Source organism: Falco rusticolus, chromosome 3 (genome assembly GCF_015220075.1).
Source record: "Falco rusticolus isolate bFalRus1 chromosome 3, bFalRus1.pri, whole genome shotgun sequence".
Classification (NCBI taxonomy): Eukaryota; Metazoa; Chordata; class Aves; order Falconiformes; family Falconidae; genus Falco; species Falco rusticolus.
Window position 1 is genome coordinate 37,819,599 of NC_051189.1, and position 25,786 is coordinate 37,845,384.

At 38.1% G+C, this 25,786-nt stretch overlaps 1 protein-coding gene across 2 annotated transcripts; it reads left to right on the plus strand.

The window, feature by feature from the left end:
* PEX2 (peroxisomal biogenesis factor 2) lies at nucleotides 1-24,528 on the plus strand. 2 transcript variants are annotated; one of them, XM_037380599.1, is made up of 2 exons: nucleotides 1-346; nucleotides 19,751-24,528. In XM_037380599.1, the coding sequence occupies exon 2, from the start codon at nucleotides 19,773-19,775 to the stop codon at nucleotides 20,685-20,687; it is 915 nt and encodes a 304-aa protein (XP_037236496.1). In that variant the 5' UTR covers nucleotides 1-346; nucleotides 19,751-19,772; the 3' UTR covers nucleotides 20,688-24,528. The 2 variants fall into 2 exon arrangements, with proteins under 2 accessions (XP_037236496.1, XP_037236497.1); XM_037380600.1 differs by lacking the exon at nucleotides 1-346 and adding an exon at nucleotides 7,394-7,923.
* The last annotated feature ends 1,258 nt before the right edge of the window (nucleotides 24,529-25,786 follow it).

Here is a 25,786-nt window from a genome sequence, read left to right on the forward strand (position 1 = left end):
AGTCAAGTAGCCCCACAGTTCTCCCCGGCAGAGACGCCGTCCCAGGAGCTCTTCTACGCGTCATCTCGATCTCCCAGAGTGCTTCCTGCAAAGCCACTCTAGGCGCTTACCTGCGGTAACGCGTCTGTGCCACAGCCGCTCTAGGAAGCAGAAGCTGGCTCTATGACCCGGCGGGGCCTGCTGGTGGGACGGTGCCCGAGGGCCAGGGGCGGTAGCCGGGTGAGAGTCCCCAGGGCAGCCCGAGGAGGCTCGGTCTGTGCAGGCCTCCACCGGGAGCCTGGAGGCAGAGTCCGTCGCGCCCGTGCCCCTGCAGAGTCCCGGCGGCCTGGGCCCACCGGCGGCGCAGGTCAGTCGGGGCGCGGGGCGGGTTGAGGCGGGGATGCTGCAGGCCTTCTCGGCCAGCGGAGCAGCGGCGGGCGGCGCTGCCGCCGTGCGGGGGCTGCTGCCGGGGCCGCGGCCCTCCATGGAGCCTGGCCAGGCGGCGGCGGCGGCGGGCCGGCGGGGCAGCCTCCCTGCCTTAGCCCCGGCCGCGTCTCCGGGCCGCGTCTGTAGAGCTTGTGCTTCGCCTCACGCTCGCTGCGGGCGCCTCCGCCTCCCGAGCCCCGCGCCCGGCCTGTCGCCTGTTGCGTGCCTCGGTGCGCAGAGAGACGGCGAGGCTTCCAGTTAGGCCCAGGGTGTACGGGAGGAAAGGACGGAGCCTGGTAACATGCTCTGTAGAGAGGAAAGAGCATAATATTCTGGCAGAGGGGTATTTTAATCTGAATTGTTACTCTCGTGTCAGATGAGAGAGCCAGCCATTTATAGACCTCCAAGGGTCTTTCCTATGACTGCCTGCTATAGGTGACAGCTTTCCTGTAGGTGCTGCCTGCTAAGGTGGCAGTGGCTCCTTTTTCCTTTCTGAAAGTCCAGTTTTGTGCAGCCTGTAAGTGTAAGTAACAAATTGTTAAATTTGCCACAAAATTAATGTAGATACAGCCTGAATGGCCAGCATGTTCTTGGCAGAGGAGAGGCCCACCTGTGATATAGTCCATACTGAAAACCACAGCACTATATATTACTTTCAGTCCCAAGGTATATTTTTTGTATCGTCCTCCACCCGTCAGTGGGAGGGAGGTGTTCACCATGGTCAAAGATGGGTATGGCCAGTTTGTAGTAAAATCTGATTCCGGAATATTTATCCATTTGCCTGATGTTACTGGAAGCTGGTGAATTCTTGTCTAACTTTCTTGGAGCTGTTATTAATATGCCGCTCGGCAGCAGCTGCTGATAAAGTTTTCACTTGAAGACTAGTAATATTCTTTATGGAGATCTTTTATCAGTGCTTTCTTCTACAAACATTTTTTCTTTATACTTCATTTTCTACTCATCAGCAGTTTGTTTTTCACTTCATGGATGTCTGTCATCACTGGTTTATTTAATGAAGTAAATAGGAGGACAGGTGAAAGTGGTGTTGCTGGGACATGAGTTAGAGCAGGAAATAAACTATCAAGGGGCGTAACAATTGTCTCCTCTGGTATGTTTTGTTGTTGGTTTTTTGTTCATTCTGCAGGTAGCTGTCAATTTCAGTTACTTGCTGTGGAGTTAGAGGGATAACTTCGCACCTGTAAGATGTATAAATGTACTTGTTGAAAAGGTGTTTTTCGTTTTTTTTTTTCTTTTTTTCTTTTTTTTAAATGGAATAGACCAGTAGGGTACATAATCAAGACTATTAGAGGAATTTGACACTTTAATTTTTCTGATCTTTACTAAGGAAGCAGATGGTCATGTCAGTATTGGAGTAATTATTGTGGTCACTAGTGTTCTAGCACTAGTTGCTAGTAAGAATAATTTAATGAAGTTAAAAAGTTGTATTCTCCACGAACCCTTTCTTTGGAGAGAGTAGCTCACCACTTGTGTCTGTAGTGATGTATGTGGAGAAAAAACAGTGCTGTGCATGAGGTACTACCCCATGAGTAGTCTAGTCCAACCTAATTTCAGTTTTCTGTAAAAAAATTTTTTAAAAAATACTCCCAATATTCTGCTATCCTATACACTGCAGTAATGTTTTGAAAATTATTTGTCATCTTCTGGGTAAATCGGATATTATTTTATTGCTAGAACTTGTCGGAAGTTTGTGTCTGCCTGTGCAAACATACTCTTCAGAAAGTAGCATTATTATTATTATTTTTATTTTCAAAAATCTTAGTATTTTAATAGCTTATGCATTTACACTTTACTTACCATGATGCCTAGTATTCTCCATATTGTTACTGATAGTCGGTGAATTAAAGTGGAATACTTTGAAGCTTTTGTCCATGAACATTTTGCAAGGATCTTCTGAATGGAAAGGCTGAAAGAGACAGGGTATTCAAGTATTTTTGTAAGTGACTATACGTGTGTGTTTATATATATATATATATATAAAATTTATATTTTTTTAAACACCAATGTTATGGTTGGTTATGAATTGAGTACATTTACTGAGTACAGAGCATAATAAAATTGCATTAATCTGGGACTGAAGCAGCTGAAATAACTCTTTACTTAGAGTTTTGCCTTTACTGTAAGGCCTTTAACTTTTAGGCCTGCTTTGGTTCAAACTTGTGGATTTTTTTATTTGTTGAGATTATCCTTTTCACCAAATGAAGAAAATCAGTTTCCATTAAAGCTTTAGTGAAACTTCTAGTGTTGATATAATAGAGTACATAATTAAAACTACACATCTCTGCATGGGTGGTGAAGTATCTTTTTACTTATATTAGAAATGTTGAAAACTGCAAAGTAATGGTGGTGAACTTACATGTGTATCTCTATGCTTAAGTCTTTCATAGCTACCCTTAGAACTTAGTACAGCAGCTGTTCAAGCATATGAAATATTATCCTCTGGATTTTTTAGAAAGTTTTAATTTCTCAGGTAATGGGCCTTCAGATGCATTATGAATCCACCCACTGATTAAAAATCTGTTGGGTAGTTGGAATGGTATGCCCCAGTTCATGTTGGTGGATTATTAGGGATTAAGCTAGATATATGGAATGTCTGTATTGTGCAAGGAGAGTGTTTAGATTTGGGAGGGAGTTTTTTTCTTTGTTTGAGAGCTCTGTGTATTTGTCCTCTCTTAGATTCTTTTATTAATCCCCCACCCCATGACTCTAGGCATAATGTTTTTTTTATTAGAAAAGGTAGTGACTCACAGAAAGGTTTTGATACTTAACTTTGATTCAGGACATGTAGGAAGCAAATGTTATTGTAGTGGACTAAATAAAATTCAATTAAAACTTGCAGACAGGTATCGATAGTACATAAAGACTTTGTTAGACCCTTCATAGAATAGAACGGGAAAGGTAATTTCTATACTTTAATAGTTTTTGACACTGTTACTAATCTGAGGACCTCCATTTGTTCTTGTAACATCAAATGCTGTGGTACAACTCAAGAAAGACATTTGATCTTCTCTTGTGTTTAATCTTTTATAGTCTTCTAAAACAATAATTCTGAAAATTGCTGAAGACTGCTACCCAGAGAATCTTTGGGAAGGAAGGAGGGTAACAAGTTTACAGTTATATATTAGCAATATCAAAAAATATATTTTAAAATAAATTACTCAGCAAGATGTACATAATCAAGGGGTAGAGAGTGATGTCTGAATTCAGTATTGATGTATATCCGCATATAGTAATGAAGCACATGTTTTTTCAGAAGAAAACCCATAATTTAATTACATATTCAAAATGGGAGAGAGTGGGAATGTCATTCCTTTTCCTATTTTTTTTTAATATGTGAAAGTGATTTCAAAGCCATGAGGTTCAGAGAGAGCAGGAGGAGAGAAAGGAGGGAGGAGGTGAGCAGATGTCTGAAAGAAAAGTAGTAGTAAACTCTAAACAAATCAGTTGACAGTTTGAGGTTATAATGTAAGAAACTGTTTACCCATGAACAAGCTTTTGAATTGAAAGATAGTGCTGTATCTAATAAGAAATGTTCTTCATATATGATCAATAAGCTCATTCTGGGTTAATGTCAGTCTAAGGAAGAATAAGATATATTGCATTATTTTTAATATCTGACTTATAAAACTTTTTAGATATTTAATGATTTTTGTGCAGAGAGGTGTTTTGGGTCTTTTTAAGACTCTCCAGATAATATTTTTTAATAAAGACATTCAGCATGTTTGTTTGTTCAAATTTAGCTCAGGTCTCTTTTAAGCAGTATGGTTCCTGGCAGAAACTGATGTAATCTATTTCTTATTCAGTTGGTTAGTTATATTAGCGCCTGCTTTCTTTGAGGGCCTGGCCTAAGTATTAGAAAGCACAATCATTGCCCTGGACTTCAGGAGAGCAGACTCTGGCCTCCTCAGGGATCTGCATGGAAAAGTCTCATGGGATAAAGCCCTGGAGGGTTGCAGGAAAGCTGGTTAGTATTCAGAGATCATGTCCTTAGAGCTCAGGAGCAATCCATCCCAGCAAGGAGGAAGTCAGGCAAAAATGCCAGTGGTCCTGCATGGATGAACAAGGAGCTCATCACAAAACTCAGACATAAAAAGGAAGTCCGCAGAAGCAGAGGCAGATAACCTTGGAAGAACATAGAGGCAGTGTGAGCATGCAGACAAGTGATTAGAAAAGTCATTTCCAGGCAGGCTTTTAAAAGTCTGGCGAGGGATGTCAAAGGCAACAAGGAGTGTTTCTGGAAATACATCGGTAGTGGAAGAATGACTAGGGAAAATCACTGCTGATTGGGACAGGGCTTCTGGTGAGACAGGATGTGGAAGAGGCTGAGGTACTGACGACCTTTCTCTCCATCTCTGTTAGCAAAGACCTTCAGGAACTGTGGAACCCAAGGGGAAGTCTGGAGCAGAGCAGGCGTATGCTTTGTAGAAGAAGTTTAAGTCAGAGAATACTTAAGTAAATTGGATGTATATAAGGCTCTGGGCACTGATGGAATGCACATATGAGTGCTGAGGGAGCTGGCTTATATCACTGTCAGGATGCTCTTGGTAATATCGGATTGATCATGGAAACTGGGAGAAGGGCCTGAAGACTGGAGGAAAGCCAATCTCACTCCTATTTTCAAAAGGGCAAGAAGGAGTATCCAGGGAACTATAGGCTGATCAACCTCACCATCATCCTTGAGAGTGATGGAAGGTGATGGAGCAGTTAATCCTGAAAACCATTCCCAGGCACATTAAAGACAAAGTGACCAGGAGTAGTCAGCATGGATTAGCCAAGGGGAAGTCATTCGTGACCAGCCTGGTAACTCTGTGATGAAATTGATAGATGAGGGGAGGGCAGTACATACTGTTTCAGTCAGGCTTTCAACACTGTCTGCAATGACTGGGTGAGCAGGCAGCGAGATCAACATAGGACTTGCTGAACGGTTGGGCCCAGGGTGTGGTGATCAGTGGGAAGTCTAGTTGGAGGCTAGTAACCAGTGGAGTACTCTGGGGTCAGTGCCAAGTCCAATACCATTTAACATCATCATTAATGACCTTTATGATGGGGCAGAGTGCAACTTCAGCAAGTTTGCTGATGACACAAAACTGTGAAGAATGGCTGATACGTCAGAGGGTGGCGCTACCATCCAGAGCGACCTCCACAGGCTGTAGAAATGGACTGACAGGAACCTTATGAAGTTCAAGAAGGGGAAGTGCAAAGTCCTGCACCTGGAGAGGATCAGCACCATTCCCTGGTATCAGCTGGGGTACAACCATCTGGAAAGCAACTTTGGAGAAAACACCCTAGGGGTCTGGGGGACACCAAAATGAGCCAGCAATGTGCTCTTGTGGCAAAGGTGGCTAACGGTATCCTTATCCTGGGCTGCATTAGAAGTGTTGCCAACAGATCAAGGGAGGTGGTTCTCACTCCTCAGCTGTGGTGAGGCTACATCTGGAGTACTATGTCCAGTTTTGGGATCCCTACTATAGGTGAAGACTGGACATACTGGAGAGCCCAACAAAGAGCTACAAAGGTGATTAAGAAGCTAGAGCATGATTCCTGTGAGGAAAGACTGACAGAGCTGTGACTGTTCAGCCTGGAAAAGAGAAGGCTCAAGGAGGATCTTAATGTATATGAATACCTCAGAGGGAGGGTGCAGAGGGAATGGAGCCAGGCTCTTTTCAGTGGTGCACAGTGACAGGAACACAGGTGATGGGCACCTGCTGAAACACAGAAAGCTCTGCCTGAACATCAGAAAACAGTTTTTCACTGTGAGGGTGACCGAGCACTGGCACAGGTTGCCCAGGGAGGTTGTGGAGTCTCTGTTCTTGGAGATACTCAAAAGCTATCGGGACATGGTCCTGGGCAGCTGGCTCCAGATGGCCCTGCTTGAATGGTCAGGGATTGGACTTCATAAGCTTACAATAAACACACTTGTCCCTTTCTACTTGCACCTGTTAGCACATGTATAAAAAATTAAAAGTGGGGGGTACTAGTCAACTCTGATGTTTTCTCTTTTTCTTTTTTTCCTTAGCTTGTGATAAATACACAAGCAGTATTTGGCAACCCACCAGTAGGCTTTCACACACATACTTCAGGAAATTCGGGGAGGGAAACTGCTCTGTACTACTTTAGAATGATGACAAAAACAGACCCCTTTGCCAGTAAGTTTCAAAAGAGACATATTTTTCTTTAAATCACAAGCAACTCCATTCTATAAATATTATAAAGTGTCTGTTGGTCCTTTGCATCATAAGTATGCTTAACTCTTTATAAATATATTAGTCTTATACGTATGTTTTGTGAATACTGAGCTGAACAACTCTATAATATCAAATATGAAAAGGATGTATTTGTACTTGTATGTAATGTGTGCAGTTAGAAGATAATTCCATTAATTAAAATCAGTCTTTCACTAGAATACCCTAATGTAAATTTCTCCCTAGTAAAATCTGGTTTGCAAATGTTAGCTTTCCAGGAACAACATCTGAATTCACACAATTTTTTTAGAGCATGCAGAGACCTAACTTGAATTTCCAACCTAAATGATGCTGTTGCATATGACTGAGTCTATTCCCATGTTCAATCTCTACTGTACAGCTGCTGCAGTTAATGATGACAACCCCTACAACTTTTTATGTCTTCTGGACTGTAGCAGGAGGTTCCTTCAGTATGGTGTTTTCAGGCAGCTGCTTCTGCGGTTTTGGGGGGGGCGGTGTCTGGCTTGTGTTTTTGTGATGGTGGTTGTGTTTTTTTTCATGGGGGGTAGGAGTGGGTGGATATGGTTGTTTTTTCCTTTTGAGACCCAATACAATATGTACTTTTCCCACATAGACCGGTGAAGGGGGAAGGAGAAAGGGTGTAATGCTGCAACTCTCATTTTAACTAGTGTGCTCTCAACACCAGCTATTCAAGTAGTAAAGTTAAAAGCAGCAAATAATAATAATAATAACCCCCCCCCCCCCCCCCGTGTTCCTCTAAAAAGCTGCAGGCTCATGAGTCAGATTGTGTTGTACATGGACAGAGAAAGTAGCAGGTGCTTTGTCCTGCAGCTTCTCAGTTGAGCTAAGTGGTTCCTGCAGCCATGCATATGACCTATATCTACAAGCATTGTCAGTTCATATCTAAGCTTTGTAAAAATTTTCATGAGAAGGAGAACAGAAGGGATGCTATTTGTAATGTGCCTCTCTGAGATGGTGGTAGATTGATGGGGTTTGTGTGGGGGTTTTTGTTTTGTTCTGTTTTGTTTGGAGGTAGAATGCAATAAATTTGGAAGTTTCAGATTATTTTCAAAGGGAAACTAAATGCAGATTTTTTCAGAGGAAGAAGGGGCACAAATTAAGAGACATAAAAAAAACCTTTGAGATGGAGGAAAGAAAGGACAAATACATGATATGGGAAGAGAGAGGAATTATGGCAGTGGGGCAACTCTGGATCCAAGGTTGGCTTTGACTGGACCTGGGCACTTCCTCCTTTCCCTGCAAGAGAGGACCTGTGGAGTTTGTTTGGCCTTTAGAAGTAAGTTGAATCACTCCTAATATTCATTGTGCTTGTATCAGTAGCTGTCCGGGAACAACCTCTCTAAAAATCCTGTCTCTGCCACTGCTTATCTCCACCATCTCTGTTTTTGCTAATATTGGCAATGGGGTTAGAAAAGAAAGGAAATTATCCAAATTTTAATTCTAAGGAAACTTTAAAAATAAATTACAAAATAATAAGTAGAGGAGCTGACAGAAGACACCACAGGAGGGGCCTGGCAAGGAGAAAGAAACGTCTCCTGGAAAGGAAATTAATATAGGGCCATGACACTGTGGGGCACAACTAAATCATGAAGGGGAATTCAACTTGGAATTGCAGAGGGACTGTAGAAGCTGTCACAGTGTACAGCTCAGGCTGCCTAGTAAGGAAATTATTATCCCTCTTCTAAACTGTTACTTGTAATATGTATGTGCAATTGTGCCAGTGGATTCTAAAATGCTAATGAAGTTCTAGGATTGAAGAAAATGTGGTGAAAGCATATCAGTCTTCCCTCATGTGCTTAAAGTTACCATAATTACCAAGTAATAAAACTGTTGGGGACACTGAGCATATCTATTTTTCCCAGCATCCTTATTAGTCACTGTGTATGCCAAACATTTTAAAGTACAATCACAGCAAAGGTAAGAGTGGGGAGGGATCACATAGTGTTACTGAGACAGAGTAGCCTCTCATCTGCGAATCTGCATAAGTCCTACAGCAGACTTGTACAAATAATTCTTTTTTTTCTTTTCATTTTTGAAAGACAGAAAAATTGCATTGTTTTATTTATGGTGTTGTGGTGTTATCCTTGCACATTCATCATGTTGGGTTTGAAGACCATGAAAGCAGTTCTAGTTACATGAAAGGCTTGGGTTTCTGTCTTGCTATGGACCGGTGATGTGTATAAGAGTATGATACTGAGATTCAAAGGCAGCCACTTTCATGACTACCTGTTTTTCCTGCCCCTGATGCTCTTCATACTGGTACTGCACGTGCCTTACCTGGTGCTGTGCTGACCTGTTTTGAACCTAAGCTGCAGAAAAATTTAAACAGGTTTATTTTCTTCCAGTTTAACATGCAAGAACAATTCAGTAGAGGATCAATTGAGTGTTGGTGCTAGTCTGTAAGAAAATGTGGCAACACAGGTCAAGGAAGACAGGAGTGACTGTAGCTGTCAGAAATTACATCAGCTTATGTTTCTATAGAACACAAGCATAAAGAATGAGACATGTGTCAGGTACTCTTCTTTATCCTTCCACCAGTTAAGGGTTGTTGATTATAATTAGATCCCATTATTTGTGAGTTATGCCATGTGATACAAAGCCAAAACTTAAAACCGACAGTGAACTGGCTTGTCTTTTTATTGATGCAGGGCCTTCTTGGCTTTAACATATCGCAAATATATCTAGTTTGTAACAGCATTGTTTTTACATACCGTTCTCCTTTCCACAGTAGAGATGTGGACAGAGGTTAATTATGAGTTAGCTGTGCATTTAGGACAGATTTTACCTTTCTCATCTAATAAGTACTTCTAATAAAAGGTTAAAGGACATTATGTTCCTGCAGTGTAGTACATGGATCAGCATTGTTATACTTGCATATTGCTGCATATTCATGACTGTGCAGTTGGTATGCATATGTATGTAAAAATGAAGGAAGCTGGAATAAAATCTGGGCACTGACTGTTTCACAACTGATGAGCTTAGGGTGTATAATGTAAAATTTCAGGGTTCTGTCATCTGTGGTAAATTGTGTCAGAGTATACAGAACAGGCATTGCTTCTGAATCCCTTCTGCATATCTTCTCAATCTTCATCTTGGCATCTCCATACCTATCTGGCGATCCATTCATATGGATCAGACAGGTAGGAGCAGAACAGAAACACAGAGCTGTGAAGTGGGAATTTGTTAGATACCTTTCTTCCATTTGAAACTGCCTTAAAGAAAAAGTAAAGGCGGGCATGAAAAGGATGCATGAAATTGGCATTGATGCTGTGCTTGACAAATAAGGCTGTGTGACCCTATGGCACCCTTACAACAGTGAAAAAACACATAGCATGTCTGTCATGAGGCATAAAGCCAACTTTTCAGGTGAGTAAAAGTAACCAGCAAATTAAGAGTTAAAGCTATAACTGCCCACGGTGTGCTCACAACCATGCATTAGTGTTCTGTCTCTGAACCATTCTGAAATGGAGCTGTATACTTTCACCACCATGTGATGTTTCATGTGCATACACAAGGAATGGAACACCTACTAAGCCTTAGATCCTTTCCACTTTTACACATGTAATGCAATAGAACTTTCAGTTATCGATCCTTAGACCAGAACCTTATATCCTTATCATTACCAAAATCTCTTCAAATGCAAGGGTTTCCCTGTCATCTGCTGATATGGTCATCAGCAGCTGAGATCTTCATTTTTAACACAAGGGATCCTTATCTTTCCCATGTTCTTATACCTCCTGATACTGGTTTAATCAGAGGTGTTGCCCCTTCGTTGAAAGGGGCAATTCCTTCCTAGTTAACCATCACAGCTGCAACTCTGTTAAGCTTCTCCAACCAAGTGCTCCACCATGTTAATTCAGCAACAGTAAATGTAAGATAATTCCCATTACCTGGTTCCTAAGAAAGAGTCGATACTCTGTATTTAGCATATATTTTGGCTCTTCATCTTAGTGTTCAATGGGGGTTTTAAACCATGTTTTTTGGAAAGCCTCAAGTTACAGTGAAGCTTGATTTTTGTTAAGCTTTTGGGTTCTCCTGTCAGTGATTTAATTAAAAGGAACTACAGTGAGATTTCATGTAGTACAGCAGACTGGGAATTTACAAGCAGAATTGACACATCCCTTTAGAGGTGAATTTGCAATTTGATGTACTAAGGAGAGGGATGACAAAAAAAAAAAAGAGGAAATAAGTATGGGGGAAGAAGAGGATGGGATAAAGAATAATGGTGATAGAACATACTACTTGTTACATGCTTACCTTCCTATTTATTCCAATAAATGAAAATTAGGACCATATCCAAAAGGTTGGTAGGGTGATGCTATCTATGGCTTTTATGTTACAGGGAATACAAATGTGCTTTGAGCTTTTGTAGCCTTAAAATTAACATAAGAGATTTTAGACTAATTACTATGTAACTAATATTTAAAATATTACCTATACTATCAGATCTACTTGTTTGCATCTAATAATCTGTCTTCTGAGAGTGCTTACTGATTACAATTTTATTTTTTTTGAAGTCAGTGGAAGCTCTTAGCATTCAGAGTATCCTTAATGGTAGCCAATCATGTCTTGGTTGCTAGCATTTATCAAGGCAATGCATTACACTGATGCGGGGTTTTCAGTTTCCATCAAATACTAACAGAAATGACTGATGTACAGTGCAGCACTTTCCAACTGCTCTTCATTACTGTTTTATCAATTCTGGCTCTTCAGAGCTTGTTTTGGTTCTATAACTTGAAGTCCTAATATTTTGACTCTGGCAGGAAGAAAATAATTTTCTGGAAGAAAAGTCAATGAGCTATTGTTATGTTTTCTTGCTGTCTCCAGCTATTCATTGTATCCCATTTTATGATATCCAAGTTTACTGACTTAAAGTTGGAAAAGCAACATGTGATTTGGATGTGTCTTGGACTTGGTCTTTGGACATTAAATGTAACTAGCATTTAAAATTCTGAATTTGTCACTAGTTTCTCACACAGCCTCCTTAGTGAAAAATCCTAATTTCATCTATAGGATTGATTTGTTTTTCCTTTATTTTGTCTATTTTGAGAAGTAGTCCTGCCTTCCAGAATTAAATAAATAATGTTTTCTGTGATTGCAGTGTATTACTGGTTTTTCAATTCATGTTAGTAGTTAGTCCAAATGATTAAAGAATCAGTTTATATTCTTTACAGAATGGTAGGTATTTAGCTGAAGTATACAGAAATCCAGACAGTAATACAAAATCAATCTTTTGTAAGGTTATTTGGGGTAATGATATAGTAGTGATAAGTTAATTTTACAGTGATTAAGAGACAGCACAGTTGGGGCTCCCAATTAGACTTTGATCTGAGGATATTTCTCTTTACACTTGATGAGCAAGAAAGATGAGAATTAATGGTAAGACATGAGGCTTTGAGCAGAAGGGGTCCAGATTCTGTGTTCTATTAGGAGAATTGGTGTATCCAGTTAATTTTAAAATTTTCCTTTACATACAATTTGATTTCTTATCACTTAGTTTATTGATTGCAAATTGGCATCTAAAATGTACTCTGCTATTGAGAGTAACTGAAAAGAACAGTTAAATGAAATACTTTTTCACAAAAAAAACCCCACAACAACAGAAAAAAAAAAGACAAAACAAAAACAAACTACGAAAAAACCTACCTGATTTTAAACAAACAAACAAAAAAATCTCAACAGTCTTGTGGTTGGCAGAAAAATTGTTTTCATTGCTATCTGTTGATACCCTAACTCTGTGAACATAAAAGGAGGGATAGTAGAGCCACAGGTATGGCTTGCAAATGCTATTGCTCCACATCCAGTATGGCAACACTGAATGCGCAATACCGAATGTACTGTAGGCGCCTGAAGAAACAAGAAACTGTGCGTTAGTGATATTTTCTACAGAGAGGGTACAATTCTTAGCATGCCCACCACATACTACTTTCCCCTGCCAGTGTCATAGATCTGCATGCTGCAACTTGGCAGAATCTAGTCTGAAAAGGCTAAAAAATGGTTATGTTTAATGTATGTCCTGTTGTTTCTTTATGTTGAGATAGTTTATAATAATTATAATGAATGTTAAAGAGACTTGATATATCAGGAATTCTTCAGTGGCCTGGAAATCAAAAGAATTGTCCAGGCAAAAATAATGCAACATGATTAGCGATGAATGTAAAGGAATAGTATAGGAATGTTAGAATAACATCAGTGAATCTAAAGAGTAAAACAAGTTTCAATTTACAAAGCACAAGAAAAGATCCAAAAATCTAAGAGGAGGCACAAAGGGATAGGTCCATTACCTAGATCTGTTATTAAATAAGAAAGGAGAACAAGTAACAGGTTTTCAGAGACTGGTTCTTTTATAAAGAGATATATTGTGACCAGCTACTTTTATAAAATTAATCTTAGGAAATAAGAGTGGAACCAATTCACAGAAAGAATAGCCTAAGGAATCTTAATATAGATGTGCTCAAGTGGCAAATCCTAATAAAATTCATCCTAGAATGATTGAGGAATTAAGTACTACTGATTTTTTAATTTATTTATTTATTTAATGTCCTAGAGGATGAAAACGGCCAGCAAAATGGATTTGTGTGTGTGGTTTTGTGTCTCTTTACTCTTCTGTTAAGAGAATTATTGAAGCTGTTGGTTTCAATTCCGAATAAAGATTTGGGAGTAAATATTTTAGCAATTAACTTGTATCTAAAAATGTGTAGAAGAGAGATTGTAAAAGAGCCAGTATGGTTTGACATGACGTGTTCATATGAAACCTCAGTCTGTTTCTCCTCAGAAAGGATGACAAGCTTAGTAAGTAAGAAGAAAACTTCAAGCCCAATACAGCTTTATTTTAATAAAGTCTTTTTCCTTACATAAGCAAGCTAGAGAAACATGGTATCAATACTATCTCCATTAGACGCTAATATTATCAGCATCAAGTTGAAAAATTGCCTTTACAGAATAATTATCTATAGTACCCTGTCAAGATGAAAAGGCATTAATGAATTGGATGATCGAAGAGAACACACACTTACTGGAGAGGGGTTGAAAGTTTTGGGTTTTTATAATTTGTTTTGAACATAAGATCTGAATCCAGAATAACTCCTGATGAATTTGAAGAGAATCTCTGAAATCAACAAGATTAAAAGCAATATAGGCTAGCATAAAGCACTGCATTTAAGAGGAAAAGATCAAATGCCTTAGTACAAACCAGGAAATAATAATTCAGACAGAAAAATGGCAGAAAAAGATTTGAAGATGTAGTGGACCTTGAGGTAAATACTATGCTGCTGAAAAAAGTAAAGGTGTATGTTTCTGGAGGATCATACCAGGTATGTTGTAGGAAAGAGGATGTTATCTAATTTGGCAAATCATGTAGTTGGTCCCCTCACATGCCTGACTGCTTTTTCCTCTCAAGAAGATGCAGACAAACTGAAAATTCTTCTCCATTGAGGTTACTGTATTCTGTGGAAGGAAAACCATCTTACTTTGTAGTAGGGATGCTTTAGACTGAATATGAGAAAAAGGTCCTTTATAATTATTAGGGTGATAAAACACTGGAGCAGACTACCTAGACAAAGTGTGGAATCAGCTTTCTTGGTAGTTAAACATCTGCCAACGTATTCTTGAGTCTGAATTCATACTGAGTTAGGATTGCATAGTCTCCTGTCCATTCCATCTCTGCATAAGTACAGTCTCAGACTACGTGTTTTGACAGCACAGAAGAGATTATCTAAAGAGTTAAATCATGAACTTCATGAAGTGCATGGGTGTGCTAATTCCTGCATCCTAAATACAATTTTAACTTGGAGCAGTAAGGAGCCAAGTTCATTTTCTACTTAAAAATATATTTTTATTTGGCTTCCCAAAAGTGTTTTGACTTTTCATACTTCAAAATATTTTCAAGCTTCCACATATGATATATGTCTGTCTTCTAATGATTAGGCTAGAAAAGCAGGAAATGCAATTGCAGTAGCACAGAGACAGTAGAAACCCCTTGATTACTCATCCACAGTGGAATTGCCCTGTGGAAAAAATGGTACCCTAGAGGTTATTTGGATTTATATATTTCTTCAGGCAAAGTTTACAGACCTGTAAATTTAAATGTAGAATTTTTGTGGGTAGAATGCATTGACAAATATGCCTGATGGTAATACATCTCATACTGATAGTCCCAGTACAGGTCAATAATAATGCTTATATTGATAGCAGCTCTGCAGGAGATGTTACTTGGTATTATAGCTAAAATCCATGTTATCCCCTTAATCATAATTACATTAATATTGACAGTCTGTTGACAATACTCATATTACTATTGATATATTTCTGTCAATAACATGTTTCCAAATAAAATATATTCATTCATAATTTGTATGATGCTCAATAACAGCACTAACATGTACCAGAAGAAACTCCTCTTTCCCTGGTGATATACAATAATTATTTTATTGTTGGTTTTGTTGCACAGTGTACTGTACAAGTGGGGTTGTTCAATTGTTTAGTTTAAGAAAAAAAAAAACCAAAACCAAAAAACCCCACAAACCACAACTATAGGTTATTTTAAAAAGAAGCTATGTGAGGGTTTTTTTCTGGGAGACAAATTTTTATTTTTTTTCTATGTGATATCTGTGATGGTATAAAATCAAGGTAGAACCTTTCAAGTGGTAGTCTCTGGTGTTTTGTTTTAAAGTGTATTTATGTAACAAGTTAATCACACATAGACCTTATTATGTATCTTCACCTGATTTTTGACTGTTCTGTTCTGATCATATAAGCTAAGCCTGATGGCATCCTAAACTGAGCATTGATATTTGTCTCTTTCATTACTGAGTGTACATTTCCTTTAACTTTTTTTTAAAAATAGAGTAGACAACATAAGGAAGTTAAAACATTAAGGACATGACAAACAGATTTTAATACAGAAATATGATGGAAAACCAGCATTCTCTTTATAGTCTGTATAGCTCAGCAGAATATGGAATACAAAAATAACACTAAAAAAGTACAAGTTAAATGTCTGACACTTAGAGGCATTATCTGGTTTTAAACCAGGATAGTTTTCATTTATTACTGCTCTAGGACCGCTATTTTTGAAAACAGTATGAACTGAAAAATCTAACAGATTTCTGAAAGGATTCTGTATAGAGGAAGTATTTTTAAAAGGTAAAAATTTATTATCATTTGTTTATTATAACTTGAAAAAATGAACAGCATAGATCAAGAATATAATGAAAAATTCCTACTATAGCGAAGTAGAGAGAGACTAGAATTTAGGCATCTTCACTCAGTTTGTTACCCACATCGTTAGGACGTTTGCAGACATCCTTCATAGGAAAATACAGATCTCTGCTTTACTTTTTAATGTGGGAAGTATCTACCCTGTATGTGCAGTAAAATCTTAAACCAGTTTGGAAGTAAGCAGAGTGTGTGGCAGAATGCTTCGGCCTGTATGTAGCAGTAAGCACACTGAAATGTGCTTACACATTGAAGTCAAAGTTATATGGATATAAGCTTTTAAGTAAATAACTTGTAGGGACTCGTTAACAGCCATAGCCTATGGCAAACTTTCAGTGGTTTTGGCAACAAAGAACTTCAGAACAATGCCCAGTTTTATTGCTTAAATTGAGAATGCTTACCTAATTGTTCTTCAAAAAGGAAGCTTTCCTTACGTAGGAATGTTATAAGCATAACATCTTTGTTAGTTTTTGCCTGATACTCTTCCTTTTCCATATAGTTTGTATAAAAGTGACTTCAAAGTAGAATCAATCTGCTAGTTGATAATTCAGAAAGAGACATTAAATGTCACAGTTAAAGAGTATATATGGTGTTGATTCTAATTCTTTTAAAAAGGGGACTTGTTCGATTTTACAGAATTTCAGTAGTTTAACAAACAGTGCTTGGACTTGGTTCAAAAGCAGTTCCCATTTTCTGTATACAAAGTTCTAACACATTCTCACAGGTTCACGGAAGTTATTTCCTTTAAATAAAATTCTATAAAGGATCATGGACATGAAAAAAAAAATGTATTGTCACAAATCAATTAGTTTCTACAAGAGATGCACCAATTCTTGAGAAGATCAAGCTCCAAATTTCAGGGAAGAGCTTTATGACATCTAGGCCATCCTGCTGTGAAAACTGAGGGTAAATTCAATGTTAGAACAGGTAACTTAGAACATTGGTCAAGTTTTAAGAATTTCCAGAGCTGGAGATTTTGCAGTCCCGGTAGACAAACTGTTCCAGTCTCCTTATCTCCAATTAGAATTTCTCATGTAGCAACTTAAAACCAGTTGTCCCTCTTTCTTTCACTGCATTTCACAAAAATGTTTGACTTAATCTTCTCTGCAACCTTTAGGTAGTAGAAGATTACTATTAGATCACTGCTTCGCTGCCTTATCTTTGAGTTGAACAATATGAGTTCCTTCAGGCTCTCCTTATATATCAGGTGTTGGGGCTCCCCGATGATGTTACTGGCTGGACTCTTTTCCAGTTTGTAGACCTTTTTTGTAATATTGATAAAGAAGCAAAACTGGACTTAGTATCACAGGTGTAGACTTACCAATGCCAAATAGAGGGGAATAAGCACATCCTTCTAGTCTGCTAGCTATACACATGCTAAGGCACTCCAGTATTATTGATACAAGGATGCACTTGTGACTTGTGTTCGGCTTGCTGACTACCAGAATCCCCAAGTCCTTTTTTGCAAAGCAGCTGTGCAGTCAGCTCCCAGCCTACAGTGATCCATGGGTTTTCTTGCGTATTTCATGATCCATCATAATCCTGTGTGTTTTACCTTTTCCTTGAACTTAAGAAGGTTCCTGATGACCTATTTGTGACTTGCTGAGGTTTTTTTTTTAGATTGTTTGGCTACACTGGGGGGTGGAAATCTGCACAGATTTAGCATACCTTATTTATGAGAAATCTACAACAGCAGTTTCTCATAGCTCCTGGGACAGTGGAAGACAGCTGGAAAAGATGGTTGAACAGATGTTGGAAAATAGTCTTGGTAGATGGATCAAGAAAGCTGTTTAATGTCTCTTTCAAACAAGTTTAACATTTTAAAAGGGAGTTTTGTGTCTTGGGAATTGTATAGAACACTAGCAGGAGGGTAACTGAAATGAGTAGAACAGAGTGAAATGAGTAGAAGGGACTGAGGTGTTACCAGAAGTGAAGACACTAGACTTTTAGGGGTTACGAGTGAGTAGCACTAAACCAGAGTGGCAGGTTCCAGAGCAGACACTTATCAGAGGCTGTGGTTCCTAAAATGGGAGTGGGATGAGAAGATGAGGGTTAGGAGAGCAGATATTCATTGGAGCCGGAGTTTTTGAAGTCAAGATCCAGTATGGCTTGAACTAACCCTTTGATCACAAAGTGGAGGAGGTAGGTTATTGGGAAGATACTGGATAACCTCACTTCCTCTGCTTTGGTACATGCTACAAAAAAGGCAGAAGTGTGAGAGGGACAGACCTGGATATACTGGCTTGTATACCCTTGTATAGTGGTTTGTCAGGCCAGTGCAGGTTAATGAAATGAACTCCATAGCTGTTTGCCCACAGGAGATGGCCATATACTACCTTCATCGAAATTTGGCTTGCTAACAAGAAGTGTAAAGAAACTGAGTGGAGCTATTGTATGACTTACCCATGTAGCCAGTCTTAGTTAATTGGAAACTACTATTGTACAGGTTACATTAAGGACAAAATTGTATTTCCTGTTGGCTTTGCATGATTATTTTCCTTACAGACGTGACCAATTACAGGTGTAGAAAGCAATAGGAATGATGCAAATAATGTTTTATACTGGGATTTAAAACTTGTGGTGCACTCTGTGTCAGCAAACAGTTACTGGTTTGAAGGATTTCTTTTTTTCTTTTTTTTTTTTTTTTTCTTTGGTATTCTTAGCATCGTTAGCAACCATTCCTATACAGGATCCTGTACAGCATCTTTTATTCAAAGCAGTCTTGTGTTATAGTAGGCCTTCCTTAAGGATTTGAAGCACTTTCTTCTGTACTTTCTCTAGAAGGCTGTTGACCCTTGCTTGTCAGTTATGCAAAGAATCTGGTTTAGAAAGTTAAATGTGTTGCATATTACCTGAAATATACCACTTCTCCTATATCACTTTGGGGTTTTTTTATGTGAATGAAAGGAACCAAAAATCAGTTACCCCACAATTTTGCATTACTGAGGCATCATCTGTATTTTGCTCTTGTGATTTATTGCATATTTTTTTTTAGTCACAGAATTCCATATACAATAACATTTAAACTAAGCAATTTAAACAAAAAAATATCTTTCTCTGTAATGCTTGAACAACAAGAGTATACATTTGTTGAAGTGGCTAGAATACATTAATCATCTTGCCAGGAAATTTGTTACACGACAAGTAACACAATCCCACACCTGTCAAAAAACTCTAGAAAATATGTGCAGGCTTCAGTGATGTACCGTATGATAATTTATGTCTGAATACTGAATATTTCTTGAATCTCATGTAGTGATTCTTCTCTAAACAAATCACTGCCTTTATTTAGCAAGTTTATCATTCCCACCTTAATTTTCATTCATATATTTTTGTGTGTAATCTTAACTTTGTTAGTATTTCAGAGATTTTACTTTCAGCTGCAGCTACTGAGGTATTCATGTGGCAATATTTTCTATCCACCCCACTGTTCTCTCCTAGATCTTAGTCAGTATGTTAATTTTCCCTATTTCTCCATAAAACACTATATAGTTTTACAAGATAGTTTGATCTTCTATGTTAAGTTCCAATTGAACATTACAGTTATACCCAGCAATTATTTATTTATTTATTTATTCAACAAAATATTAAATCTGTGGAGTTTTCTAAATATCTGGAAGGTGTCAAACATTTCTCTAGAATAAAATACAAATATTACCATTTGTGAGAAATAGTCCAATATAACTTCTTTTGAGATGCAATTTTACACTGTTAATGTAAAGCTTCCTGAAAGGACTTGAGCATATTAATACAGCATTCTGAAGAAGCTTTTTTGTTATTTCTTGTTTACTACTGGTATATTAGAACTTTGTTATCTTTAGTAAGAATAAAAATAGGAAATGTTTCATTATGCTAAAATCTGTTTGTGTTTATTTGTTTATTCCTAGAAAGTGGGGGTTTCGTGAAGAAATGGCCTCCAGCACTGGAAGTGAAAAGAGTGTGAATCCTGTGCTAAGAATAAGTCAACTTGATGCTCTTGAACTAAACAAAGCTCTGGAACAACTAGTGTGGTCCCAGTTTAGCAGCTGTTTTCATGGATTTAAACCAGGAGTGTTGGCTCATTTTGAACCAGAACTTAAAGCATTTTTATGGCTTATATTATGGAGATTCACTATCTACTCTAAGAATGCCACTGTGGGACAGGCTATTCTGAATATTCAGTACAAGAATAACTTATCTCAGACAGAGAAATACCAGCCTCTGAGCAAACACCAGAAGTTATGGTATCTTATTTTCACTGTTGGCGGAAGATGGTTGGAAGAAAGATGTTATGATTTATTTAGCAATCGACAACTGCAATCATTCTGCAAAATTAAGAGTTACATTAACTTTGGAGCTGGACTTCTTAAACTTTGTGGACTTCTAAATTTTCTGATTTTTCTTCAGAAAGGAACATTCGCAACGCTTACAGAACGCATTCTAGGAATTAGGTCAGTTTTTTGCAAGCCACAAAGTATTCGTCAGGTAGGATTTGAATACATGAACAGGGAACTTTTATGGCATGGCTTTGCTGAATTTTTGATATATCTGCTACCACTTATTAACGTACAGAAACTAAAACTTAAAATTTCTTCATGCTGTTTGCCTATTGCAGGTGTTTCCAATAGTGAAAACACATTAGCAGCTCACTGCAAGGAATGTTCACTATGTGGGGAATGGCCTACCATGCCTCATACCATAGGCTGTTCACATGTTTTTTGTTACTACTGTATTAAAAGTAACTATTTATTTGATATGTATTTTACATGTCCTAAATGTGGCTCAGAGGTACACAGTCTTCAGCCACTGAAATATAAAATTGAAATGACAGAATTGCATGCCTGATACGAGCTTGATTTGGCTTTATACTGTACGTGAAATATTATGTTGACAAGATTAATGGAGAAATTCAGAAATTATTGTAAAACAGCTTAAAAGATAGTTTTGGAGACTCTGTAATTTGTTGTAACATACGTCTTTACTAGTCTTATTTTTTTACTGAGTAACTGTGCCAACTTGCCTCTCTGAAGAAAAGAAAGGAGTTCACCAGCTCTTTTACTCTGTCAGACTACTTGATCGCAGTTTGCTACCCCTGTGTTGTGAAGTCATTCCTCCTTAGATCTAGAGTCTGTCAGCCTGCCACTTCTTAACTGCATGTTATATACTCCCTCAAAGATAGAGAAGATGCCCAGTAAGCTTTTACTCATTTTGTGGATTTTCTCAAGCTTGTAAAAGCTTCTGCCATTACCAACTTAGCTAGCTAGTAGATAGGTTTAGTGGGAGGGGCATCCTTGTCAAGCCTAAGGAATAATTTTAATTTTGAATACTTTAAATTTGAATCCCAGTGTGGTGTTCTACTGTGAAAAGGAAAGGTATAAGATTAATTATCTCAGCAGATTAATAATAGTTTTCATCATATTCAGCTACCATAACAGACCATACTTTCTCTAAGTCAGAATTGCTTTCTTATCGATAGACCATAAGCTTTAAGTGATCCATTTGGTAGGCAGGTAGGTACTCCACTTCCTGTGCAAATACAGAGCACCTTCTAGAACTTCATGAGATGACTGAACTCATTTTCTCAGTTAGCTATGTTTGTGATCTTCAGTGGTGTATATATGACCACCTCCCACTTCTTACCTATAAAGCTGAGGGATGCAATCCATCATCCATTGGAATGTGGCAGCTACCCAAGGTAACCCACATTATTCTGAGTCAGAGACACTGGAGAAAATTGTTTACTCACAAGATGCTTACTTTGGGACTTGCCACTCTTCTGTTTTTGGTGTGGTCAAGGTGGCTACCAAACCTCTCTAAGAAGTCACTACCACACAGAAAAAAGATCACACACAGTTATGGGCATGTAAACTTATTAAAATAGGTAACTCTTCCTGTTCTTGACTGTTACTATTTGGTTTCTCTGTTGGCTTTGTAATGTTTTTCTTATTCCCTGGTTTAACACTTCATCCATTTATTCTCTGACCTGATTTTATAAGATTTATCTAAGATATATATAAAAGATATAAATTTATAAGATTTATAAGTTTTAAAAAATTACAGTCCTTTTTTTAACAGGAAGTCTTACCCAGAAAGGTCTCATTAACACAAAAAACATTGCGTCCTTTTTTGGCTCTTGAATTCTCAAAAATGTGTACGGTTAAACTAAGTAAATCACTTTATGGTGGCTGTGTTCTTGATTGGCTATCATCAGTAGTCAGTCCCAAAAATAGTATGTAACAACTGACCCAATATCTTTGATCTACTTTTATGAAATGGTTTATTACATTCTTGAGTATCTGATTAAAACAACCCACGAGCCTATTTGTTTGAAGATCTTAAATTCTAGGGTTTGATCTTTAGAGTGACACACAGCACTTTCATCTGATGCAATTAAATATAGTTAGTGGGTTTGTAAGTATCTTTGGGCAGCCCAGAACTTCATTAATTCTGCTACTGTTCTGTGAGTCAACAGAGACTTCAGAGCAACTGCTTCCAGATACCGTGCTACAATATATTATTTGCCATCAAGCGTGTATATCAGCAGCCTGCCAAATTTCTGTAACCATTGCAATTTGAACCAGCAGGTACAAATCTGTCTTCATTAGAAGCATCGATAGTGGCGAGTTTGTTGGAGATGATCCTGGAGTTACTTGCTGGTCCTGCAGTGATTCTGTATGAATTGTCCCTCCACATCACTTAAAAGCTCTTCCCAAAGAAATGTATTGGCAACCCTGACTTTGGGGTGGGCTAATGTCCCAGAAAGGATCATCAGCATTTCTGTTACCTGTCCCTTTAACTATCTTTATTAAGATTTGTACACATTCAGAATCCATTGTTCATGGTTTGTAATCATAGCAGATTTCCTGTGGTGTCTTCATTCCTTCTGAAGTCACAGTGCAGTATTGTGTCACAGGAGCATGGGTTTTCTATATTGGACTCTGATAGCTGTGATGTTTTTCTTATGTGGGAGTTATTTCCTATTTAGAAATGTTTTTTTTCCTGAATATTTAAAGAATGTTACCACCTTCTTGTTCATTCCACTCTCTGTCCTGCTGTATGCATTTCCCAGAGTTGGTTTGTCTCTTCCAGCTTCATGCAGATGAAATCCTAGTAAAATGTATACTCTGGTTTTCATCCCTGTTACAGTATCAGTACAAAACCTGTTTCTAGAAGTTTTGTACCTCTATTGTATAGCTGTCTTCTGCTGGCAGTGCTATATTGCATTTGGCTTCCCTGGTTTTCTTCTGGAATTTAACTTCTGATACTTATGATGGCTTATTATACCAAAGCATTGGCCTACTATTGTAGTACCTCTTCGTCAGTGTGTTAGGTTTGTAGCTCATATCACTGACCAAGTTTGTAAAGTCTACGTCTTATGATGTGTATAAACAGTTTGCATTACCCTAAGATCCTAGATCCTAATGTGTGGGATTGCTTCTTTTATTTTTCCATGCAACTAAGCAGGTACCATGCCTTTCACAGAAATAGAAGGTTTGGGAAGAAACTGGTTCCTTCTGTCAGGTATAGATTGGGGGTTTTTGTTTGTTTCTTTGCTTTAATCTACCATATGGTGAAACCTTCACTCTGTTGTAGTCACAACTCAGATTGATGAGACCAAGGTTTCAACTTGCGTATTGAAAAGCTCCTTGCTATGAGGTTAGCTTTTTAAGACTTCAAAATCAGTACTCAGCAGCTTCCTTACAGCAATGTAAAATCAAAAATACACTTTTTTTTTGTGTTGTAATTCTGTTTTGTGATGTCTTGTGCTATATAAACTGCAGAAAAGTCTTTTTTGAAGATATTAAAGAAAAAACATATTTTGCAGACTAATCAAAGGATAATTAATTTTACATACTAATTGCGTTAATAATTTGCCCTCATAAGCATTATATCTTCAGGTTAAAACTGCTGTAACAAAGGACATCTAGTTATGCTTCCTGCAGTAATTTTGGAATGTTAATCTCTTCAGTCATTTTTTCTAAACAAAAGGGTTTTAGTGTTCAGCTACCATGAGAATGTACTTCTGAGCAGTCATATATGCATCAGTGAAAATGGTAAATGCCTAGAATTTAAGAAAGCTAAAGGACCAGAACTTCCAGTCTTGGAGTTACAGCCCTGTATTAACATTTTATTTGTGCTCTGTTGTGTCTTTGTGTGCTATGTGAATGTTTTCATTGTATCAGAAATGAAAAAAATGAAGCCATAACTGGAACAGGCTATATTAATAAATATACTAGAAAACTTTTCATATCTTTGTTTGAATGAGAATTACCAGTTTTAATAAGGTGTGATTTTGGAAGCATTTAGATGAAAACAGTAAGCAAATGCTGACTTCTTGCTTCCACAAACCACCACCACTCCATCTATTCTATATACTTTGAGAGGTCTTAATGTTATGGAAGACTGAAAATCAGGAGTTTGAGCATCCTGTAAAAGAAATTACAGGGGTGATACCTGGTTTCTGCATTACCTGGGAATATTTCTTTATTTTTGCATAAGCCTGGAATGTGATAGGCAAGGATGATCTGGACAAAGTAATGAAGAGAAGATGTTAAAGGTGAAAGAAGTGTATTTCCTAAATAAAATCCAATGAATGTCCTTATTTGAGAATATTATTACAATTGTTATCTGGGATGTATCATTCTTATGAAAATCAAGTTTACAAATAAAAGATGCTTCTTAAGGAGGTTATGAAGTTTTTCCTAAGAGACTTTTTGGAAGGGTAGTTATTGCTTATTCAATGGTTTGTTTGTCAAGTGATTTCATGCTTTAGCATTTGTGAGACTAAAATGCAAAAATGCAGCTAGTTTATAGTTGCAGTTCACTTTAAAATTTTCAATTTTAGGTTCCAAGGCAAATTATCTTTTTAATAATTCTAGTTTTGGGCAGACTAGTCATAGCAATGATTTGTTACACTTTGCTGAGTGGTTGCTAGGAAGCTGTCTTAGCCTGTAAGTAAAAGAGAGTATTGTGGCATGACTGGACACACAGAATAGGGTCATATGGTTATTGCTATGATAGATATTAAAGCAGATGGTCATTTACTTCTAATAACAAAAATATGGTAGCCTGGGCTATTGCAAGTCACAGTGCATACACCCAAAACACTAGGGAGCAGTTTCAAAACGATGCTTCATTCCTTTTGAATTTCAATGCTGTGTGCATTCCCAGGAAAAATTTAGTAGAATTGGTCAAATAGATTACAACGGCCTGTCTTTATCTTCCCAAAAGTTGTCACCATCAAAACATCCACTTTAATTGTTACTGCAGTCCTGATAGTTTCTGCTATTCCAGGGGGGGCCACCTCCAAGGTGGGATCTGATGCAAGCCTGGCAAGGTGACCCAAAGCATAAGAGGTTTGTTGAAGGGATTTCTCTCAGGCTGGGACACTGGGACCAGATGGCTACACAAACATACCGAGATACTTGCAGGGCATCTACTAAGGCCAAGCAGTGAGCTTTTCCATTGCTGGAGCACACCTGGGGTTTTGCACCTCTGCTCATAACTGCCTGTTCACTGCACACAGAATGCAGGCCCATTCAGACAGGAGATGTGGGCAAGCTTGTGCAACAGCAAGAACAGGTAGTTCTAGTTCTTGCAGGCAGTTTTTCATAAGTACAAAATCCATAGCGGTATACCTCTCTGATCCTGAGTCTGCTTAGAGAACAGACTGGTGCAAAGAATAGTAAAGGTGGCCAGTGTGCTACCATTCATCTCAAAGGAGTATCTACTTTGAGGGAGATATTGAAGGGTATTTCAGGAAAGAAAAAGTTGTCAGCAGCCAGGTAACCGCTCTGCATTATGCTGTATTGGAAGAGCTGCAACAGAGAACTAACTAATCATAGAAGTGGGAATAGTCCAGGAGAGGGGGAGAGACCATTGTCCTCTCTTCTGTCTTTTTCCTTACAACCTTCGTCTAACTTCAGACTGAAGAACCGCCAAGT

What these genes read in the sequence shown, in the direction of transcription:
- PEX2 (XM_037380599.1), top strand. Translation starts at nt 19,773, where the DNA reads ATGGCCTCCAGCACTGGAAGTGAAAAGAGTGTGAATCCTGTGCTAAGA.